Below are 20832 nucleotides of genomic sequence, written 5' to 3' on the forward strand. Positions count from 1 at the left end.
AAGCCATTGGTTCGAGTCCTACCTTCCAGAGGAGAAAGCAAGCTTGTTCCTTCTTTGATGTGACAGCCCTTTAGACATTTGAAGATGGCTATCATATCTCCTATGAGATCAAACCTATCCATTCTGAAGGAAATCAGCCCTGAGTGCTCACTGGAAGGACAGATCGTGAAGCTGAGGCTCCAATACTTTGGCCACCTCATGAGAAGAGAAGACTCCCTGGAAAAGACCCTGATGTTGGGAAAGATGGAGGGCACAAGGAGAAGGGGATGACAGAGGACGAGATGGTTGGATAGTGTTCTCGAAGCTACCAGCATGAGTTTGACCAAACTGCGGGAGGCAGTGGAAGACAGGAGTGCCTTGCGTGCTCTGGTCCAGGGGGTCACGAAGAGTCGGACACGACTAAACAACAACAACATCAACAACAACAACATGGCTGAGTCACAAGGGCTGAAAAGAGTTTGTGTATGAATTCGACAGTGCTTAGTTTATTTTTTGGTCACTCTTGTTATCACTGTTAAGATTGTTTTACAGGTTATGAATGCTGTTGCTCGGTCCTTGCTCCTGCCAACCTAGCAGTTCGAAAGCACATAAAAGTGCAAGTAGATAAATAGGTACCGCTCTGGCAGGAAGGTAAACGGCGTTTTCGTGTGCTGCTCTGGTTCGCCAGAAGCGGCTTAGTCATGCTGGCCACATGACCCGGAAGCTGTACGCCAGCTCCCTCAGCCAGTAAAGTGAGATGAGTGCCGCAACCTCAGAGTCATCCGCAACTGGACCTAACGGTCAGGGGTCCCTTTACCTTTAGGTAAAGGTAAAGGGACCCCTGAGGGAGCCAGCGTACAGCTTCTGGGTCATGCTGCCAGCACGACTAAGCCACTTCTGGCGAACCAGAGCAGTGCACGGAAACACTGTTTACCTTCCCCTTGGAGCGGTACCTATGGTATTTATCTACTTGGCAGGAGCAGGGACCGAACAACGGGAGCTCACCCCGTCGCGGGGATTCAAACTGCCGACCTTCTGATTGGCAAGTCCTAGGCTCTGTGGTTTAACCCACAGCGCCACCCGCGTCCCATGAATTCCAGAGGTAGCAATAACTTTTCTCAAAGCTCCTTTTGAAATCAGAACTGGCATGGCACACGTCTAGCAACTTGTGTCACGGAGAAGCAGGTGAAAGCTCTCACGGACCCTGAGCTGTTCAAAGCTTTATAAAATGTATCAGGATGTACTTATATTGCACTTGGAAGTCATTACTGTTAGATAGAAACATCTCCCAAGTATATAAGCTAGTTGCCAAATGGCACCTTAAACATAGACAACGGTCGCCACAACGAATGCCTAGCTGCCATTTTTTTTACAAGATTACAAAACAAAAAATGAATTGTTTATATCATCAAGGTTAAAATGCATTTAACAATTCAGTTGCACATTTTACCAATTACAGTCACCTCTTTCTTTCTTAACGAATGAAACACAATTCACACCCGGGACACATTTTTAATACCACATTTTTAATAGCAATTGCGAATTGGACACCACAAACATAAATGGGGCTCAGCCTCGGCAACAGTAGCCAACCGTAAGCAATTTGCATAAGTAATATTTATAAATACCAGCATGTATGTGTATATCTACAGATATAAAATAAAATATTGTGCTAGATTTGCACGCGGCACTGCTTTATTTGACAACAGTATTTTATTTATTACTTGTGCAGAGCCGTAGCATCACTGTTAGGTTTTGATTTTCTTATGGGCAAATGCATTCTTCCATTCTGACAGTTTGTAAATTATTCTGTTACGAATGCATTCTTCCATTCTGACAGTGTGTAAATTATTCTGTTACGACAGTGAAGTTTTATTCCTCGGGTTAAGTACTTAATTCATTCCGGAGGTCCGTACTTAACCTGAAACTGTTCTTAACCTGAAGCACCACTATAGTTAATGGGGCCTCCTGCTGCTGCCGCGCCGCCGGAGCACAATTTCTGTTCTCATCCTGAAGCAAAGTTCTTAACCTGAAGCACTATTTCTGGGTTAGCGGAGTCTGTAACCTGAAGCGTATGTAACCTGAGGTACCACTGTACTTGGTTGGCATTCCCTGTTTAGGGAAGTTTTTAATGTTTGATGTTTTATCATGCTTTTCATATTCTGTTGCGAGATGCCCAGAGTGGCTGGGGAAACCCAGCGAGATGGGCAGGGTATAAATAATAAATTATTATTATTATTATCATCACTGAGGCTCCTAGCATGTCTGGGCTTCAGCCAGAGAGAAAGATGGAAAAGTGAATAGCAACGATGAGATCCATCCTTCCCCTTTCCCCATGAAGCTGAAGCAGGCTCAATTACAGGGAGAGGAAGAGTTGGGAAATCTGAAGGGGCAGCGTGGCTCTCCCCAGTGAAGCAGAAGATCGGATCCCCTGTGGGTTTTTGCTACTGTGTGAAAAAGAAATGGAGGGATGGAGGGTCGAGAATCTGAGGAAGAGAATCACTTGAACTAGATCAGGGGTCAGCAAACTTTTTCAGCAGGGGGCCGGTCCAGTGTCCGTCAGACCATGTGGTGGGCCGGACTATATTTTTTGGGGGGAGGGGGGATGAATGAATTCCTATGCCCCACAAATAACCCAGAGATGCATTTTAAATAAAAGGGCACGTTCTACTTATGTAAAAACATTCCTGGACCATCCGTGGGCCGGATTTAGAAGGCAATTGGGCTGGATCCGGCCCCCGGGCCTTAGTTTGCTTACCCATGATCCTTGGGGTCCCTTCCAATTCTACAATTCTATGACTCCTTCAGAATTTTGAATGTGTTTATATAGCGAAGGTTGAGTCGTTTTACACACTACGCATGATCTACACACAGGAAAGTAAGGGGTGTGTGAGCGTTTTTCCTGCCAGAGGCAGTTCCCTGGCAAGCTCTGGTCAGTCTGGCTGCATTAGGATTGTAACGGAAGGGCACCTTCTACTTTAGACTAGCAAAAAGCATTTTTTTTCACCTTACATGGAACCTAAAACGACCACAAAACCATCATTTCCTAAAATGAGTAATCAAAAAAATAATAATTGAAAGGAATCTTGTTGAAACTTACTCAGGAGTAAATTCACACGTCAAAACTCCTTGAAAGGGTTTGCACAGAACCAATAAGAAGGGTGGGTGGCAAAAAGCCTCAGAGAGGGGGGGAAAGTAATTTAAAAGGAAACCAGAGGGTCTTGGCTGATCTTATGGAAATGCAGTCTTTTAATGATCCTGTGACCAATTAAATCCAATTCAAAACCTGACCTCAGATAGACAATTGCTGCACACGGAAGTTCTACTTTTACAATTTGCTTTTACTGAAAGGGATGCTCATTGACCCTTTGGCCATACAGTCATAATGCTTTTTAGGGTTTCTTTGTATTCAAATGATATACTGCCTACTTGTTATGCCCTTTAAGAATAAATGTGTTGATGTGTTTGTGTGTGTGTTTGTTTGTTTGTATGTGTATGTACGCAAACACACATCCGGGAGGCGGGCGGCCAAACTGGGTCTTTGACCCGGGTGACAAAAAACCTAGATTCGGCCCTGACTTATGCTAAAGCCATAAACCAATTATAAGAAGCTGGCAGTAATCTGTAAGACTAATTTATTTGCCAAGATTACTATAAATTTGTTATGAGTTCTGTGACAAGGACTAAAAAAAACCTGCAAAGCTTGTTACAAAAGGCGAATGAATCACACTTACCTGTTTCATTTTGTTTATACAATAAAAATATTGGGACTATACTTCGGTTTTTAAAACACCCTAGTCTTTGTTTTTAAAGTGGGGTCTTCTAATGCGCCCCCTGGCAACATCGTTCCACCACAAATTAACTGCATTTGCAGCATTGAAAACTTCTAGGTCCGGACCATTCATCTTGATCATCAGTAAGTCATCAATGGTCGTCGCAAGCAGACGTTTCCGACTGTCCGTTTTAACCAGGTTTAGTTGGCTAACCCCCCTCTCGCATTCGGCAGTGCTAAGCGGGAGGACTCGTAAGAAGTTCAAAACTTTGCATATATTAATATACGAAGCACAAGCCGTGGACTCTGCTTGAAGGCGCTGCCAAGCTTCTTCACACGTGATGCTTGTCTTGTTGCCAGCCCACACTTTGAACTCTTGATACTCCTCCAAGATGGCTTCCTTGTCGACTCTCACGTTGCTGGGCAAGGCTTGCAATAGTTCACTCAGTTCTTTTTCTCCGTGGCTACTTGCAGACATGTCCCTTCCACCGACCGGTTTGGGTATGTTGCACGGGTCAAATATCTCCACGTTTCGCAGAACTCTGTCGTTTCCAATGCGGTCAAACCATTTGTCGATCGCTTCCACGATTGAACTCAGCAAGACACGCCGATCTTCCTCAAAGCAGCCAACTTCGCTTGCATTACTAATGATTTCCACGTCTTTGTACACTAACACGCCGCCTTCCAGCTGCGCGGCACTTTCAAACTTTTGCAGCTGAGGCCCGCTGTCTTTCACCATCCTCTGCAGCCTCTCTTTCGTTGCCGTCAAGCTGGTTTTCACATCGCTGACGGACACACACTTCCTCCGAAACACCTCGGATAGCCTCGTAAGCGTGTGCGTAACGTCGTCCATGAAAAACAAAAACCTGACAAAGCGCTCCGACTTCAAACGCTTCAAGTACCCCTTCAGCTTGGCCTCCACCTTCCTGTCTGGCTTCGTGCTGGAGCCGCTCACAATCTGCTGCAAGTGCACCACAACTACGGGCAGATTGTTGGCCAGGGCTTTCACGGCAGAGTTCTTCGACTGCAGCCACCTGATTCCGGTGATACCCATGTGGCGAAGCACTTTCTCGTTCAGGACTTCGCCTATCTCTTTCAACTCCTTTGCCCTTTTAGGACTACTGTGGTAAAACGTGTATATACCCTTCACGACGTCTTCGGCAAGCCCGGCGAATTTGACGGACTTTAAGGCATCCCCGATCGCAAGCTCCAGTTGGTGAGCGACGCAGTGCACGGCCACCAGACCTGGACAGCTGTCCTGGAACAATTTCGCAACCCCAGACGCATTGCCCGTATCAACGCTAGCCCCGTTGAAACTTATGGCCGTCAGCTTGCTTTTCCAATCGGGTATGTATCCGTCGAGAACCGACTCGATGGTCGACTTCACTTCCCCTGCATGCTCACTAGGACATTCCTTAAGGGCTCCGTAACTACATTTCACTTCCGCTTCATTTATATAATAAAAGTAAACAATCTCGGAAGCCGCGTTCGATCTATCCGTCGAGCCGTCGGCCAAAATCCCAAAGAAATTTGCTTTGCTCAGTTTGTACTTGAGCTCCAGCCGAAGGCTTTCCGCAATGTAATGAGCAAACTGCTTGGCCGCTTTGTCGTTCCTGTACGTCTCGCCCACTATCAAGCCGTTTTTCTTCTGCAGTGCACATAACGCCGGGAAGTCGTCAAACGAATAGTTCTCCTTGACGATGAAGTATGCCGTATTGAACAGCTTCTCCAAGTTACTGTGCAAATTGCTGTCCATCGTTCTTAATTCCTGCACCGTCGGGACTGACAGGGGTGCGGACATTGGATTCAACCTGGCTAATTGAGCACGGCAAGCTTTTTGGTGAGTAGCAGATGCACCGTGTTTTTTTATCTGAAAAGGTAACAAAAATAAAATTTGTTATTATAGAATCACAGAATCTTAAGAGTTGGAAGGGACCCAGCGGTCATCTAGTCCAACCCCCTGCGATGCAGGAATCTCAACTAAAACATCCATGGCAGATGGCCATTCAACCTCTGCTTAAAAACCTCCAAGGAAGTAGAGTCTACCACATCTTGTGGAAGTTTGTTCCACAACTGAACAGCTCTTACTGTAAATGTTTAGTTGGGATCTCAATTCTTGCAACTTGAAGACGTTGATTTGAGTCCTACCCTCCAGAGCAGGAGAAAACAAGCATGCTCCCTCCTCCATGGGACAGCCCTTCAGATATTTGAAGGTGACTATCATATCTCCTTTCAGTCCCCACTTTTCCAGGCTAAACATACCCAGCTCCTTCAACTGTTCCTCATAAGGCTTGGTATCCAGACCCTTAATCATCCTAGTTGAACCTCTTCTGCACACGTTCCAGCTTGTCAACATCCTTCTTAAATTGTAGCACCCAGAACTGGGCGCAGTATTCCAAGAGTTGTCTGAGACCACCAGGTATAGGGAGATATATAAATTCAATAAATAAAATTAATAAATAAGGCACAATAGTCGTACTACAGTGGTACCTCGCAAGACGAATGCCTCGCAAGACGGAAAACTCGCAAGACGAAAGGGTTTTTGGTTTTTTGAGTTGCTTCGCAAGACAATTTTCCCTATGGGCTTGCTTCGCAAGACGGAAACGTCTTGCAAGTTTGTTTCCTTTTTCTTAACACCGTTAATACAGTTGCGACTTGACTTTGAGGAGCAACTCATAGCACGCGGTGTGGTAGCCTTTTTTGAGGTTTTTGAAGACTTTGGTGATTTTTGAAGCTTTTCCAAAACTTTTCCGACACCGTACTTCGCAAGACGAAAAAACTCGCGGAACGAATTAATTTTGTCTTGCGAGGCACCACTGTATTACTTATCTTGATCTGGACACTAGACTTCTATTGATGCAGCCTACAAGAGCATTAGCTTTTTTTGCTGCTGCATCACATCATCATCATCATCATCATCATCATCATTATTATTATTATTATTATTATTATTATTATTATTATTATTATACCACTTTCATATATTAAAAAAAAAATCAAAGCAGTTTACAGCACATTAAAACATCAAATAAAACAATCCAGAATCAGTGCTGAAGAGCATTTATTTATGTATGGAATGACAGCTGCCGGGATATTTTCTGCACAAAAATGAGAGGAAGAAATTCCCACCAAAGAAGAATGGAAAAGCAAACTGATGGACTATGCTGAACTGGCAAAGTTAACAGCTAAAATAAGACAGCTTAATGATGGCTGTTTTATGGAAGAATGGAAGCCTTTTTTGGACTATTTAAAGTAATATTATAGTATAATATTTGAACTATGAGCAACAGAAGGAATGAGAGATTATTGTAGGTAAAAGGTAAAGGTAAAGGACCCCTGGGCAGTTAAGTAATAAACAAATATCTGACTTTTAGAAGACATCTGTTTAGGGAAGTTTTTAATGTTTAATGTTTTATAGTGTTTTTAATATTCTGTTGGGAGATGGGCGGGGTATAAATAAATAAATTATTATTGGTAGTGGTAGTCCAGTCAAAGGTGACTATGGGGTGTGGCACTCATCTTTCAGGCCGAGGGAGCCAGCGTTTGTCCACAGACAGATTTCTGGGTCATGTGGCCAGCATGACTATACCGTTTCTGGCACAGTGGAACACCATGACGAAAACCAGAGCGCATGGAAATGCTGTTTACCTTCCTGCCACAGCGGTATCTATTTATCTGCTTGCACTGGCATGTTTTCGAACCGATCGGTTGACAGAAGCTGGGGCAGAGCAATGGGAGCTCACCCTGTCACAGGGATTCGAACAGCCGACCTTCCGATGGGCAAGCCCAAGGGGCTCAGTGGTTTAGACCACAGTGCCACCTGCATCCTTAGTATAGGAGAAAGAAGACAAAGTGCAGCAAGGGGAGAAATAAATACACCACGGAAAACGGGATGGGAAGTCGACAAAACAAAAGAAAAATCTGTTATGTATTGGACTGCATATGTGATATTTCTGGAAATTTAATAAAATATATCGGGGGGGGGGAATATTGCCTTTCTGCAGCCTATTTCTGCTCATGGTAGTGGAAGGAATGTTAGTATAAGCACTCGATTCCAACAGCAAGCAAGGCTTGATCTACAGCATTTGTGATTCTGCAGGATTCAGGCAACCAGCCTTGGGGTCCACGGGAGCCTGGTGGTGGCATGATAGTCAGTTCCTCCTCTGCCAGCTCTGAGCTCAAGGAATAATTTAGGGCATGATTTAATTGCAGACTGGAACGTTTTGCCGTTTTAAAAACCAGAACAGACATGATTATAAGGACAAAGAACTAATGAACAAAAACACCCAATGCCATTCATCTGTTTTGTTTCATACTATACGATACGATAATCTCTATTGTCATTGTCCCATACAGAACAACGAAATTGAAAAAATCTACATAAGACATTCAAAACCCAACAAGCCTGCTATCCCAGCCATCCCAACCTGGTTAGCCCCCTAAAAACTCTGATACCCCATTTTTAAAACAATATACTCCCATAGAGACTCCTTACACTGCGTTTAAAACCAAAATCGCATTTGGATAGAAACTCTTTCTCAGGCGGCTAGTCCTAGTCTTTGTAACCCTGTACCTTCTTCCAGAAGGCAAAAGCTGAAAGAGATCATTTCCGAGGTGTGCATCGAATAAGCAGGAGGCTGTTTGCCTGAAGGCACGGAGTCTGGCAAAGATGATGTCACACAGGAAAAAACAAACAGAAAAAACAAAACAGAGGAGCTGTGCAGATGTAGCACCCACCACGGGCTAGAATTCTTTATAGGTTTCCATCATTTTTGCTGCAGCAGTGGCAACCCTACTTAGAGCAGCAGAACAAGATATATGAAAGCTAGGAGATGTTTATATCTGTGTCTTGTTTCTGTTAGGATATTTCCGTTCCACCTTAAAAGGGAACAGGCTTTGTGAGTCACAGAGTCTGCGTATTTCCTGTTCACAGGAAGTTTATGTTTTCTATTGCTTCCGTTTCTCTCTCTCGGTGCCTGAACACTGAAGCAGGCGGTCATGTTTTTTTCTTTGTTCTGACCAACGCTGAATAAACGTAAATTATGCTCTCCTGCGTGCATCTTTCGCTGTGCATTATCTGCTGATAAGAGCGTGCATCAGCTCTGGAATGTGGCAAGCTATTTCTGGAGCTCGTGTCGCTCATTGCTGATACTGCGTGTCTACGGGAGATCGATGGACGTCCGGAGGCGACGTGGAGTCATGATGGACCTTGTCTCCCTGGCAGTATCCCAACAGTTTCAGCTGCAAAAGTAACTTGCAGCCTAATAATAACAAGGGGAAATTGGCAGCTGCTTCTCATGGTGCCTGTCAGGGAACTGACATCAGAGACACGGGAGAAGGAGAGGGTCTCCGACTCTGCAGGTGAAGGTCCTAGCACAAGGGGGAGACTCAGCTTGGTGGAAGGGGAAAGAAATACGCCAAGACTCCAGGAGAGCAAGGGGAAGAGGAGGTGGAAGGGCTCCAGGATTCTTCCCTGGAAGTCAGGGAAGAGAGCCCAGGCACTCCGCTACCCACGCCCACCCTGCGCAGGAGACTCCCGCGCAATGAGAGGCGGAGACGATTAGGTGTCAAACAGCTTTTATGCTGGCAGAGGTTTAAGAAACGCCCACAGACAGATTCTGCTAGCGACTGAGGCAGTCAAGCGGAGATGGGCTGTGCAGTCTGAAGGGTTTAACCAGGCAACCAAGCACCCAAACGGGGTCAGCTTACGCACGAGTAACTCCAAACCATTACAGTGCCCTATTAAAATCTATCGCTTTCAATGGCTGGTTTCCCCAGACCATTTAACTAAAAAAACCCAAACAACTGTCACATTTAACAAATTTGGCAAATTGTATCTGCAGAATATAAATATAAACTCACCGTTTCAATCTTGAATGTTGTGCAGCCTTTCACGAAACTCGTATCCTCGGCCCGTGCAAATTCTTTGCAGATGAGGCAGATCATAACATCAGCAAACATTTCCAGCCACGGATTTTCTAGCTTCCACTTCGAAAAAGTTGATGGCCTCACTTTTTTCCTCTGAGATTTAATAAAACAAGTATTAGAGCAGCTAGACTCTTTTCCCTTATTGCTGGGTTTTCCTAACAGATCTGGCATTGCCCAAATATAAACAGTTAACCTCATCATGATTTCATAATTATCTATGTATTTCTAATAGTATAACCAAATCAGTAATTTTTGATATAACTGTAAAAAAAACTATGAAAATTTATTATTCCAAAAATGAAACCTTCCTCTGGTTGCCAATATTAAGATGATCTCAGCAAGGAGACAGTCTGTAAAAAAATGATTTAAATGAAATTTTACTGACTAGTGATTTAAATTGATTCAATTTGATTTAAATAAAATCCACCCTGGTCTTCACCCAAAAATGAGCTTGCAAAAGCGAAAAGACAATACAGTATTTGCTTTCCCGCCTGCGAGGTCAGCTAGGTTTTATGGTATCTCCCATACCGTTGCATGCCTTCACACCTTAAAACCTGCTCTCCTCAAATCACTGCAGGGACCCATTCATTCACAAACTTAAGTGCCCCAAACTTCTCAATAAGACTTCATTCATGTTCGTCTCCCCTAAGCTTGCCTTCCGTCCAAATTAGGCTGCAGACAATTACTAGAAAGTGTGCAATGCATGTTTGCCCATGTTCCACCTGAGCTCTCTAGACATTTCCCTATCTTGCTACACTACCTGTCCGAAGTCGTATTCTGACTGGCTGGCCCACGTGCAGAATGCCTGGGTCTGACCCTGATAACAACTCACAGAGGAGGTCACTTGCTATCTAGCTTGAATTGTGGGAACGCTTCTTCATTCCAATACAGCTATTAAAGTTTGCATTGTCATCAATTACGGCAGCTATGAATGACCATCGGTCATCTTGCATACATTGAGATTGTTTCCATCAAAACTCACTGCTTACGTTTTTCTCTACGCTGATTGATTCACCTTCCAAACAATAGAAGTCGTAAACTCATTCAATGCGAAAATACTCCAGACCCTCCATTTATTTCTACTCCCTTTATATGCAGAGTGTGTGCAAAGGCTGAAGCTCATTCCACACTCAGTGCATTTAAACGGCTTCTCTCTGGTGTGGGTTCTTTGATGATTAATTAAGGTGGTTGTTCTGTCTGAAGCTCTTTCCACACTCCCTGCATTCAAATGGTTCCTCCCCTGTGCGTTTATGCAATTCCTTTTTAATTCTAATTTATATGTAAACACTATCACACATACTGGAGTCGGTTGGAGGTTAGGATTCTGAGCATCAAACGCTTTCATCTTCCCACACTTGGAATTATTTTGTTCTTGCCATTCTATTCCCATCAGATTCTCAGTCATCTCTTCTATTGCTTCGCTCTTGACGATCTCGGATGACAAAGTCCATTGCTCCCAATAATTCCCATTGTGCCGCCTCTCTTCCGTCATCTCTTCCGTTGCTTCAGTTTTGACAATCCCCGATGGCAAAATCCATTGCTGCTTATAATTTTCATTATTCTGCATCTCTTCTGCGCCTTCAGTTTTGACGATCCCCGATGGCAAAATCCATTGCTGCCTGTAACTCCCATTGTTCTGCGTCTCGTCTGTCATCTCTTCTGTCACTTCGCTCTTGATGATCTCTGGCGACCACCGCTCCCTAGAATTCCCATTATTCTGCACATCATCTGATGGTGGGGAGAGAGAAGAAGAATGAGAAAAACAAAGGATCTAATCACAGACCATTTCCCCACTATATGCCAAATTTAAATGTGGTTATCTTCTGAACCAAGGGACGCGGGTGGCGCTGTGGGTTAAACCACAGAGCCTAGGACTTGTCGATCAGAAGGGCGGCGGTTTGAATCCCCACGACGGGGTGAGCTCCCGTTGCTTGGTCCCTGCTCCTGCTGACTTAGCAGTTCGAAAGCACGTCAAAGTGCAAGTAGATAAATAGGTACCACTCCGGCGGGAAGGTAAACGGTGTTTCCGTGCGCTGCTCTGGTTCGCCAGAAGTGGCTTAGTCATGCTGGCCACATGACCCGGAAGCTGTACACCGGCTCGCTCGGTCAGTGAAGCGAGATGAGCGCCGCAACCCGAGTCGGCCACGACTGGACCTAATGGTCAGGGGTCCCTGTACCTTTACCTAACTTCTGAACACCCTATAGTGCAAGACAGGGGTGGGGAACCTCCAGCCCACAGACCAAACTTGTCCCCTTTTGGTCCAGCAGATCAGTTTAAGGAGCTCTTCCCCAGTCACCCTGCACCTGACATCATACATGAGAACATGTGTGGGGCAGGTAAGGGTGATACTGTGAGCTTAAGGCAAACTTCTGATTCTTTCTCTGCTAGAGCAAGTTACACTCACAGCTACCTATCAATTGATGGGTAGAAGCAGCGCACCTTCCTCGAGCAGAGAAGAGGCTTCTCCCAACCAGCACTGCTCTTTAAAGCTGTTTGTGACCCAATGGGAACTGCTTCTGCAGAAGGATTTGTTTGCACATGTGGAGAGATCTGCCGTTGTTTGCCAGTAAGCTTGTTAAACATGGACCACTTATAAACGCCATCTCCAACTCTTCAAAAGATTCCATCAACGATGTCTCCAAACATTTTTACACATCACTTGGGAAGACAGGCGAACTAATGCCAGTGTACAGGAAGAAGCAAAGATTACCAGTGTCGAAGTGATGATTCTTCAACATCAACTTTGTTGAACTGGTCATGCTGTGTGAATGCCTGATTATCGTCTTCCAAAGCAACTACTCTATTTCGAACTTAAAAATGGAAAGTGTAATGCTGGTGGTCAACAAAAGTGTTTTAAAGACTCTCTCAGGGCAAATCTAAAAAAAAGTAGGATAAACACTGACAACTGGGAAACACTGGCCTGCGAGCGCTCCAATTGGAGAACAGCCTTTACCAAAGGTGTCATGGACTTTGAAGAAGCAACAAACTCAGGACAAAAGGGAGAAAGGTGCTAAGAGGAAGGCACATTTGGCAAACCCTCACCATGATCAATTCCTGCCTGGAAACCTATGTCCCCACATGTGGAAGGACATGGAGATCCAGAACTGGCCTCCACAGTCACTTATGGACTCACTGCTAAAACTGTGTTTATGGAAGACAATCTTACTTGGCTACAAGTGATTGCCAAAGAAGAAGATATATGCTTACTGCAAAGGAATTCCGAGAGAATTAAGAGGATTTATTTTCTACTAAGACTTTCATTCTCTGTTGCATCTACTGTGTCCTGTCACCTAACTGTCTTGCCATTTATCAGTACCAGATCTCTCAGGTGGGCCAAAGTGATTCAGGACAATCTCTGTCTGTCTCCAGCCAATCTGGTTCAAGCCCAGATTTCCCCGAATTGATGCAATTTCATTCAGGATCAGCGTTTGGGCTGGATCTGGTGCACAGAGAGATAATAATAATAATCAAATTTTTTATTTATATCCCGCCCTCCCCAGCTGAAGCCGGGCTCAGGGTGGCTAACAACAATAAAACAGTACAAAAGTACAGCGCTAACAACACTCTAAAATCATTCATTATAAAATTAATTCAAATCAAGCCACTGGCAACCATTGGGCCAGAGCTCCGCGAAGATTGCCGAGGGAGGGAGTCAGGCTGTGTCCTGGCCAAAGGCCTGGTGGAACAGCTCTGTCTTGCAGGCCCTGCGGAAAGATGTCAAGTCCCGCAGGGCCCTAGTCTCTTGTGACAGAGTGTTCCACCAGATCGGAGCCACAGCCGAAAAAGCCCTGGCTCTAGTTGAGGCCAGCCTAACTTCTCTGTGGCCTGGGACCTTCAAGATGTTTTTATTTGAAGACCGTAAGTTTCTCTGTGGGGCATACCAGGAGAGGCGGTCCCGTAGGTACGAGGGTCCTAGGCCGTATAGGGCTTTAAAGATGGGGTGTATTTCACTGGCAAACTTTGATTTTAGCCTAAATAGTATAGATATTGCACCATAGTTTTGTTCTCATTATAATCTCTTTCATTGACATTGTTAATATCAGTACCTGCCAATTTCTTCCCTTCCTCAGAGGCCTGTCCTGTTGGGTTTTCTCCGGACATAGAGACAAGGTCTGGTTTCAGAACGTCTGCCATAGAAACAGAAACAGGCTAGTTACTTCTGAGTACAAAAGACGGAGCCGTTCCAAGTTTGCTAACTGCTATGTTCCCCTTCCCAAAACCAAGAAGATCAGTCAGAACATGGTTGTGCGGACCCAGAGGAATCAATCTGGTGCTTGGGAGCCGCCACTCACTACCCATTTAGCTCAGCTGAGCGGCATTCTAGAAGCCAAAGCAGCTGTTTTAATGCGAGGCAAGGTGGAAGCGAAACCTCAACCAGGAGGCCATCTTTTCTCTGTATAAGTGGAACTCTGCTGGATGAAGCCAAAAGGCTTGTCTTGTCCCGTATCCCCACATAGGCCAACTTGATCCTTATGGGGATCCCACTAGGACATAAAAGCAAGAGCCCTCTCCTGCTGTTCTGCCCAAATTCAGAGATGTCTGATATACAGTGGTACCTCAGATTAAGAACTTAATTCGTCCCGGAGGTCCGTTCTTAACGTGAAACTGTTCTTAACCTGAAGCTCCACTTTAGCTAATGGGGCCTCCCGCTGCTGCCGCGCCGCCAGAGCACGGTTTCTGTTCTCATCCTGAAGCAAAGTTCTTAACCTGAAGCACTATTTCTGGGTTAGCGGAGTCTGTAACCTGAAGCGTATGTAACCTGAAATGTATGTATCCCGAGGTACCACTGTATAGCTGTCTTGGCCAAAAGCCATGGACAGCTTTACTTTCCCTGAATTTACTTAACCTTCTTTGAAAGTCACTGAACAAAAGTCTTTCAATACAGAGACTAAAAGGAGCCCCAGAAGAAGAAGAAGTGGAGGAGTTTGGATTTGATATCCTGCTTTATCACTACCCAAAGGAGTCTCAAAGCGGCTAACATTCTCCTTTTCCTTCCTCCCCCACAACAAACTCTCTGTGAGGTGAGTGAGGCTGAGATACTTCAGAGAAGTGTGACTAGCCCAAGGTCACCCAGCAGCTGCATGTGGAGGAGCAGGGAATCGAACCCAGTTCCCCAGATTACGAGTCTACCGCTCTTAACCACTACACCACACTGGCTCTAGACAGCTAAGCACTTACCGATTGATATCTCCTCTTCTCTAGGATGCCGGATAAGTGGATCTTCTCCTTCTTCCCAACAGGAATTGAGGTCTGATACTTTGAAGGAAACACACAGGACCAATTACGTTCGATTCTACTTACTCACCACAAAATATCCAGCTATTCCAAAGCCAGCCAACCAGAGAGCCTGGAGAGTGAGATGGAATTTCTATAGGCCACAGCACCTACCCCTACCCAACCCTCATGTCTGCCCGGATGCCGCAACAAGTGGACACCGTGCTCACCCACTCAGGTCTCTGTGATGTAGACCAGATCGGCCTCCTCATCCACAATCAGATCAGGGAGGTCATATTCAGAACCGACCTGGTATTCAGCAATAGCAGCCACAGACCTGAGGTCTGGCTGACAAGACAATCGAAGTACCCCATGTTTTGCTGGCACACCATACAGTCACTGTCTGTGCCATATGCCCCTTTCCCAGCTTGCCCTGCCTCCCACATCATCCCTCCCCCTACTCTGAACCACTGCTCTCCCCAGGTTCAAAAAAGGATGTCTTTGCTGAAACATGCTTCCATTTCCAAGGGAAAGTTGGAGAAGTTCCACAGCTGTTTTAGCTGTTTCCACATTTTAAAACTACAGTGAACATAAGCTATGCTTGCAAAGGAACGAACAGGAGTGTGCTCTAAGGGTCAGCATTGTTCCTTTGCGCCCATGTATCCCTGAAGGAGCATCTCCACCCCCATCATTCAGCCCAGACACTGAGATAGAGCACTGAGGGCCTTCTGGCAGTTCCCTCACTGCGAGAAGTGAGGTTACAGGGAACCAGGCAGAGGGCCCTTTTGGTAGTCACACCCGCAGTGTGGAACACCCTCCCATCAGATGCTGAGATAAAGAACTATGCAACTTTTAGAAAACATTTGAAGGCCACCCTGTATTAGGAAGTTTTTAATGTTTAATTATGTTTCTGTATATGCTGGAAGCAGCCCAGAGTGGCTGGAGCAATCCAGTCAGGGTACAAATAATAAAATTATTATTATTATCCCAGCCACATCTCCCCTCCCTCAATGAAAACAAACGAAACCCACACAAATTAAAAACTGCTAAAACAATTGTTGAGTGTTTAAGTTCGAAGGCATGTCAAAGTGCAAGTAGATAAATAGGTACCACTCTGGCGGGAAGCTAAGCAGCGTTTCCGTGCACTGCTCTGGTTCGCCAGAAGCGGCTTAATCATGCTGGCCACATGACCCGGAAGCTGTACGCCGGCTCCCTCTGCTATAGAGCGAGATGAGCACTGCAAGCCCAGAGTCGGCCACGACTAGACCTAACGGTCAGGGGTCCCTTTACCTTTACTAGTGGACATGCATTCACTAAATCCGGAGCAGTAAACGGGCTCCAACCTTTGAAGCAGCAAATGGAATAGAAAGTGCAATTGTGTTTAACTGCTCAATAACATCAGAAAAGGCTCAATTACAAGGACGTATGGAGCGGGGCTACTAAATTCATTCCTTAGACATCTATTATTGAATGAAAAAATAAGCAGCCTTACCTAGAGAGGCCACAGTCTCGTAATTCTCTTCCATGACTTCCCTATGCAAAGCTTTTTGGCGCGGATCCAGCAGAGCCCATTCCTCTGCCTCGAAAAACACAGTTACGTCCTCAAAGGTCACCAGGCCCTGGACAAAGGAGTAGAAGTCATCCCACCATTTTCCAAGCGTGCAAGGAGACGTGATAGATGCATGTGTGCTTTCATTTATCTATCCGTCCCCATCACGGCCACTTTTGCTGGGCCAAAAGTAAAAAAAAGGAAAGGGAAAGGGAAGGGAGGGAAGGGAAGGGAAAGGAAAAAAGAGGCATATTTTTTCAGTCTCCCTTGCATCTCCACCCACAGAGAGGCACCCAGGAAACTCCCATCACTCTCTTGGATTCTCCTCCCCTTACCTGAGGTGGCTGCCAGGATGCTCTTTCAACTTCACCCCAAGGAAGAGACAATCCCGGCTGTGAACCTGAGGCCATAGCCCTGCCTTCAGGGCATGAAGGATGAACCGAGCCACCCACAGGGCAGTCACAGCTGCTCCCCTGATGCACTTTAAAGCATGTTGCAGCCGTCAAGCGGGGTCACCCCAGTGCCTGCAGGGGAGAAACAGGAGATCGGAGGGACGTCAGCCATCTCCAGCCTCTGCTATAATACAGTAAACAAACACACAAGCAAACGAAGAGAGACCACTGAGTTCACTGAAGTTCAGTGCCGAAGGCCTTCTGGCAGTTCCCTCACTGCGAGAAGTGGAGTTACAGGGAACCAGGCAGAGGGCCTTCTTGGTGGTAGTGCCCACCTTGTGGAACGCCCTCCCATCAGATGTCAAGGAAATAAACAACCACCTGACTTTTAGAAGACATCTGAAGGCAGCCTTGTTTAGGGAAGGTTTTAATGTTTGATGTTTTATTGTGTTTTTAATATTCTGTTGGGAGTGCCCAGAGTGGCTGAGGAAACCCAGCCAGATGGGCAGGGTATAAATAATAAATTATTATTACTATTATTATTATTATTACTACTACTACTGGTAGGACTTGTCATTCACAGATCATATACTACTACTACTACTACTACTACTGCCATTCACAGTTCATATATATGAAATACTTTATTGCCACTTGTACAACTTGTATACAGTGAGATTACACGAGCACACCTCCCACTCAGCTCTCTTAGTCTTAATTCCCCTCGTTTACTGACGCACACCCACCAAACCCGAAAGTCAGCTGCCCTACTGTTATCTTTTCATTCAGCAGCCTTACAGCCCACCCATAGAAGCTGTTCTCTCGATCTCTCTCTAAATATTTAAATTTTATTTAAATATAAAATATTGAATAAATACACACACACACACAATATTATACTGCTACTACTACTAGTAGGACTTGTCATTATCAGATCATATACTACTTCTACTACTGTTATTCACATATCATATATACGTAGATCAGTGATTCCCATGGGTCTCCAGCTGTTTCGGGACTACAATTCCCATCATCCGTGGCCACCGGTCCTGCTAGCTAGGGATGATGGGAGTTGTAGTCCAGAAACAGCTGGAGACCCAAGTTTTGGGGGGAAAGACTGCACGATCCCCGGTCAGCCTGGCCATCTCGGTCCTCCTCCAACCTCGTCTCCGCTCCTGGCTCCGAAAAGAGTTCCGTCTCTGCCCAACTCAGAGCATCCCCCAAATTGGGAGCGATTTCTGACTTCCCAACTGGGCCAGTTCCCCTTAGGAAGGCTCCGAGGAGGAATGGGAAGGAAGTGGGGTGGGGTCCCTTCTCCTCCTTGCAGCGCCCCCGCCCCCAATCCTTCCCTTCCCTCCCTCCATCCTACCTGACACCTCTTCTCACCTGTAGCGCCCGATCCTGCAGCTCCCTTCCGCCGTCCGGAACCCGGAGGAAGCAATAAGGGTGAAGCCCCGCCCCTTCCTTCCGAGGCCAACTTCCTGCCACTCTAGGAAGCAGACCTCTGTGCATTAACCCTTCGCAGGGCTTAAGGTGCGCGCGCGCGCTTTCACGCACCAACAAACGCGAGCTTTAACACGCTCTTGGGGAGTTTTTTTAAACAACACGTAGGGGAAAAAAATACATAAATCAAAAAGCGGTAGCCAGCAGTCTCCCAAGCAGGAAAAGTGTCATAATGTGACCCGCATTGCAGGGGGTTGGGCTAGATGACCCTTGGAGGTCCCTTCCAACTCTACTTTTATCTTGCATAGCAAAGGAGCGATCACATGTACCTGTTTTATGGCAGCCCACCATATTTTAGCTGAGTTAGCTGAGCACAGGCCCGAAGAAGAGCTCGACTTGCCTTTTCATTTGTGTAAAATAGAATTTGCTTTCCTCATGTTTTTGTTGTTGTTCTTTAGTCGTGTCCGATTTTAACTTCCTGCCTCTCTAGGAACCAGATTTTAACTTCCTGCCTCTCTAGGAACCAGACTGCCTGCCCCTCTAGGAACCAGAGCTCGCTTCATTTGCCCAGTTGGAGGACTAAATGAAAGGAGCTGCAAGATTTCACCCTTCTTCTCTTTAAAGATTTCCAGAACCTTCATGATCTTGAAAAACCTTCTCAGTGTATGTCGCAGCTTGCCAGTATCCTTAAACTGGTGCCCAGAACTGGACACAGAACTTCAGGCATGACCAAGCAGAAGAGCAGTACTATTGCTTCCCTTGATCTGGACACTATACTTCTGAGAGTACAGTCAAGAATACAGTATTAGCTTCTTTTTTTCTTTCTTCTTCTGCTGCATCATATTGTTGACTTGTGGCGAGCTTTGCCAGCTTGCAGGCTCATTCCTTCAATTCCCCCAGGCATCCACTTGTATTTCACCTGCTACCAAAATTCAGTTCTGAATCAGGAAATAATAATAATAATAATAATAAATTTTAGTTATACCCCACCCTCCCTGGTCAGAGCTGGGCTCAGGGCGGCTAACACCAGTAAAATTAATGGGGGGAAAACCAATTTAAAATACAGGTTAAAATGCAATTTAAAATGCAGCCTCATTTTAAAAGTAGCCCACAGATCAAAACCATAAGGGGAGGGAAACATAAGGGTCAGACTGAGTCCAAACCAAAGGGCCGGTGGAAAGATGTCAAGTCCCGCAGGGCCCTCGTCATTTGTGAAAGAGCGTTGCACCAAGTTGGGGCCAGTACTGAAAAGGCCCTGGCCTTAGTTGAGGAAGTATGTATTGTCACATCCCAAGCAGCCATCTTAGTACCCCCTTCACATTTTGCCCCACTGTGGCCCAGCCTGGCCAAGCCCTAGAATTCACCGTGGCAAAGCTACTGGGTCTTTCCCCTACAGAGGTTCAAGCCAAAGAAAAACACTGCTTTCTTTTCCATTGGTGAGCAATGGCTCTCCATTATGTAACATGGTATGCCTTGTTTTACATAACATGTGTCTGCCCCCCACCTACCCACCCCCCCAAAAAAACCCCAGAGGCGAGCTAAACTAACACATAAAAATGCCACCCTGCAATCTGTAAGAATGGGGAACTAAGTCTGCCAAAATGGTAACCAACGAGATGGAATGTGAACCAAATCACTGAAAATACGGTCAAGTCACCATGTGGAAAGGATCTGATGAAGCAGGCAGCCTGTGGATCAGGACCCACTGTTTTGCCCAGTTACAGATAGGTAGCCGTGTTGGTCTGCCATAGTCAAAACAAAAAAAAATCCTTCCAGTAGCACCACTGGAAAGAGAAGCTGCTGAATTGCAACTCATTACCAAACTTAAAACCATGGAGAGACCTGGTCTGAATAGAGACATTGGATTCTTATCTCATTATACATGACAAAGCCATTTTTCACCTTCTCACCCCTTGCTTTTTCCTGTAAGACCTATTGCAGTCGTTAAGAGTCGTCAACAGGCTCACCACAGCTATCTGCCAATCACCCATTCCCACCACCCTTCTGAGTAATACCCCTCCCCACCTTCTCACTATATAGAAGGATCTGGCAACTTCTGTTTCAGTGTATTTGAAGTGTGCATGCACACGAAAGCTCATACCAAGAACTAACTTAGTTGGTCTTTAAGGTGCTACTGGAAGGGTTTTTTTTTGTTTTGCCCAGTAAAAGGTAAAGGTACCGCTGCCCGTACGGGCCAGTCTTGACAGACTCTAGGGTTGTGCGCCCATCTCACTCTATAGGCCGGGAGCCAGCGCTATCCGCAGACACTTCCGGGTCACATGGCCAGTGTGACAAGCTGCATTTGGCGAGCCAGCACAGCACACGGAACGCCGTTTACCTTCCCGCCAGTAAGCGGTCCCTATTTATCTACTTGCACCCAAGTAGATTTCCTGCTCAAGATCCGTATGTCCTCTTTTTCCTTGTTTATTGTGTGTGGGGTTTTTTTAATGCTGTGTGCTTTCATACTACCTTAAGCTGGGGATAAGCACCTCAGTCTGTCCCCATTTGCCTTTAAAGAGGGAAGCTCCAAGTCAGAATTCAATGGAAGTTGAAC

General features: G+C 45.6%; 1 protein-coding gene across 3 annotated transcripts; it reads right to left on the reverse strand.

Annotated features, from left to right (window-relative positions):
• Positions 1 to 1484: 1484 nt before the first annotated feature.
• On the reverse strand, positions 1485 to 18747 carry LOC114592539 (zinc finger protein 862-like). 3 transcript variants are annotated; one of them, XM_028720735.2, is made up of 8 exons: positions 18608 to 18747; positions 16779 to 16967; positions 16387 to 16513; positions 14859 to 14936; positions 13727 to 13807; positions 10980 to 11407; positions 9614 to 9772; positions 1485 to 5621 (listed from the first exon to the last, which is right to left on the reverse strand). In XM_028720735.2, the coding sequence occupies exons 2-8, from the start codon at positions 16851 to 16853 to the stop codon at positions 3774 to 3776; spliced, it is 2796 nt and encodes a 931-aa protein (XP_028576568.2). In that variant the 5' UTR covers positions 16854 to 16967; positions 18608 to 18747; the 3' UTR covers positions 1485 to 3773. The 3 variants fall into 3 exon arrangements, with proteins under 3 accessions (XP_028576568.2, XP_028576566.2, XP_028576567.2); XM_028720733.2 differs by lacking the exon at positions 18608 to 18747 and adding an exon at positions 18222 to 18568; XM_028720734.2 differs by lacking the exon at positions 18608 to 18747 and adding an exon at positions 18205 to 18568.
• Between the last annotated feature and the right edge of the window lie 2085 nt (positions 18748 to 20832).

The sequence above is a fragment of the Podarcis muralis genome, chromosome 2, assembly GCF_964188315.1.
Source record: "Podarcis muralis chromosome 2, rPodMur119.hap1.1, whole genome shotgun sequence".
Lineage (NCBI taxonomy): Eukaryota > Metazoa > Chordata > Lepidosauria > Squamata > Lacertidae > Podarcis > Podarcis muralis.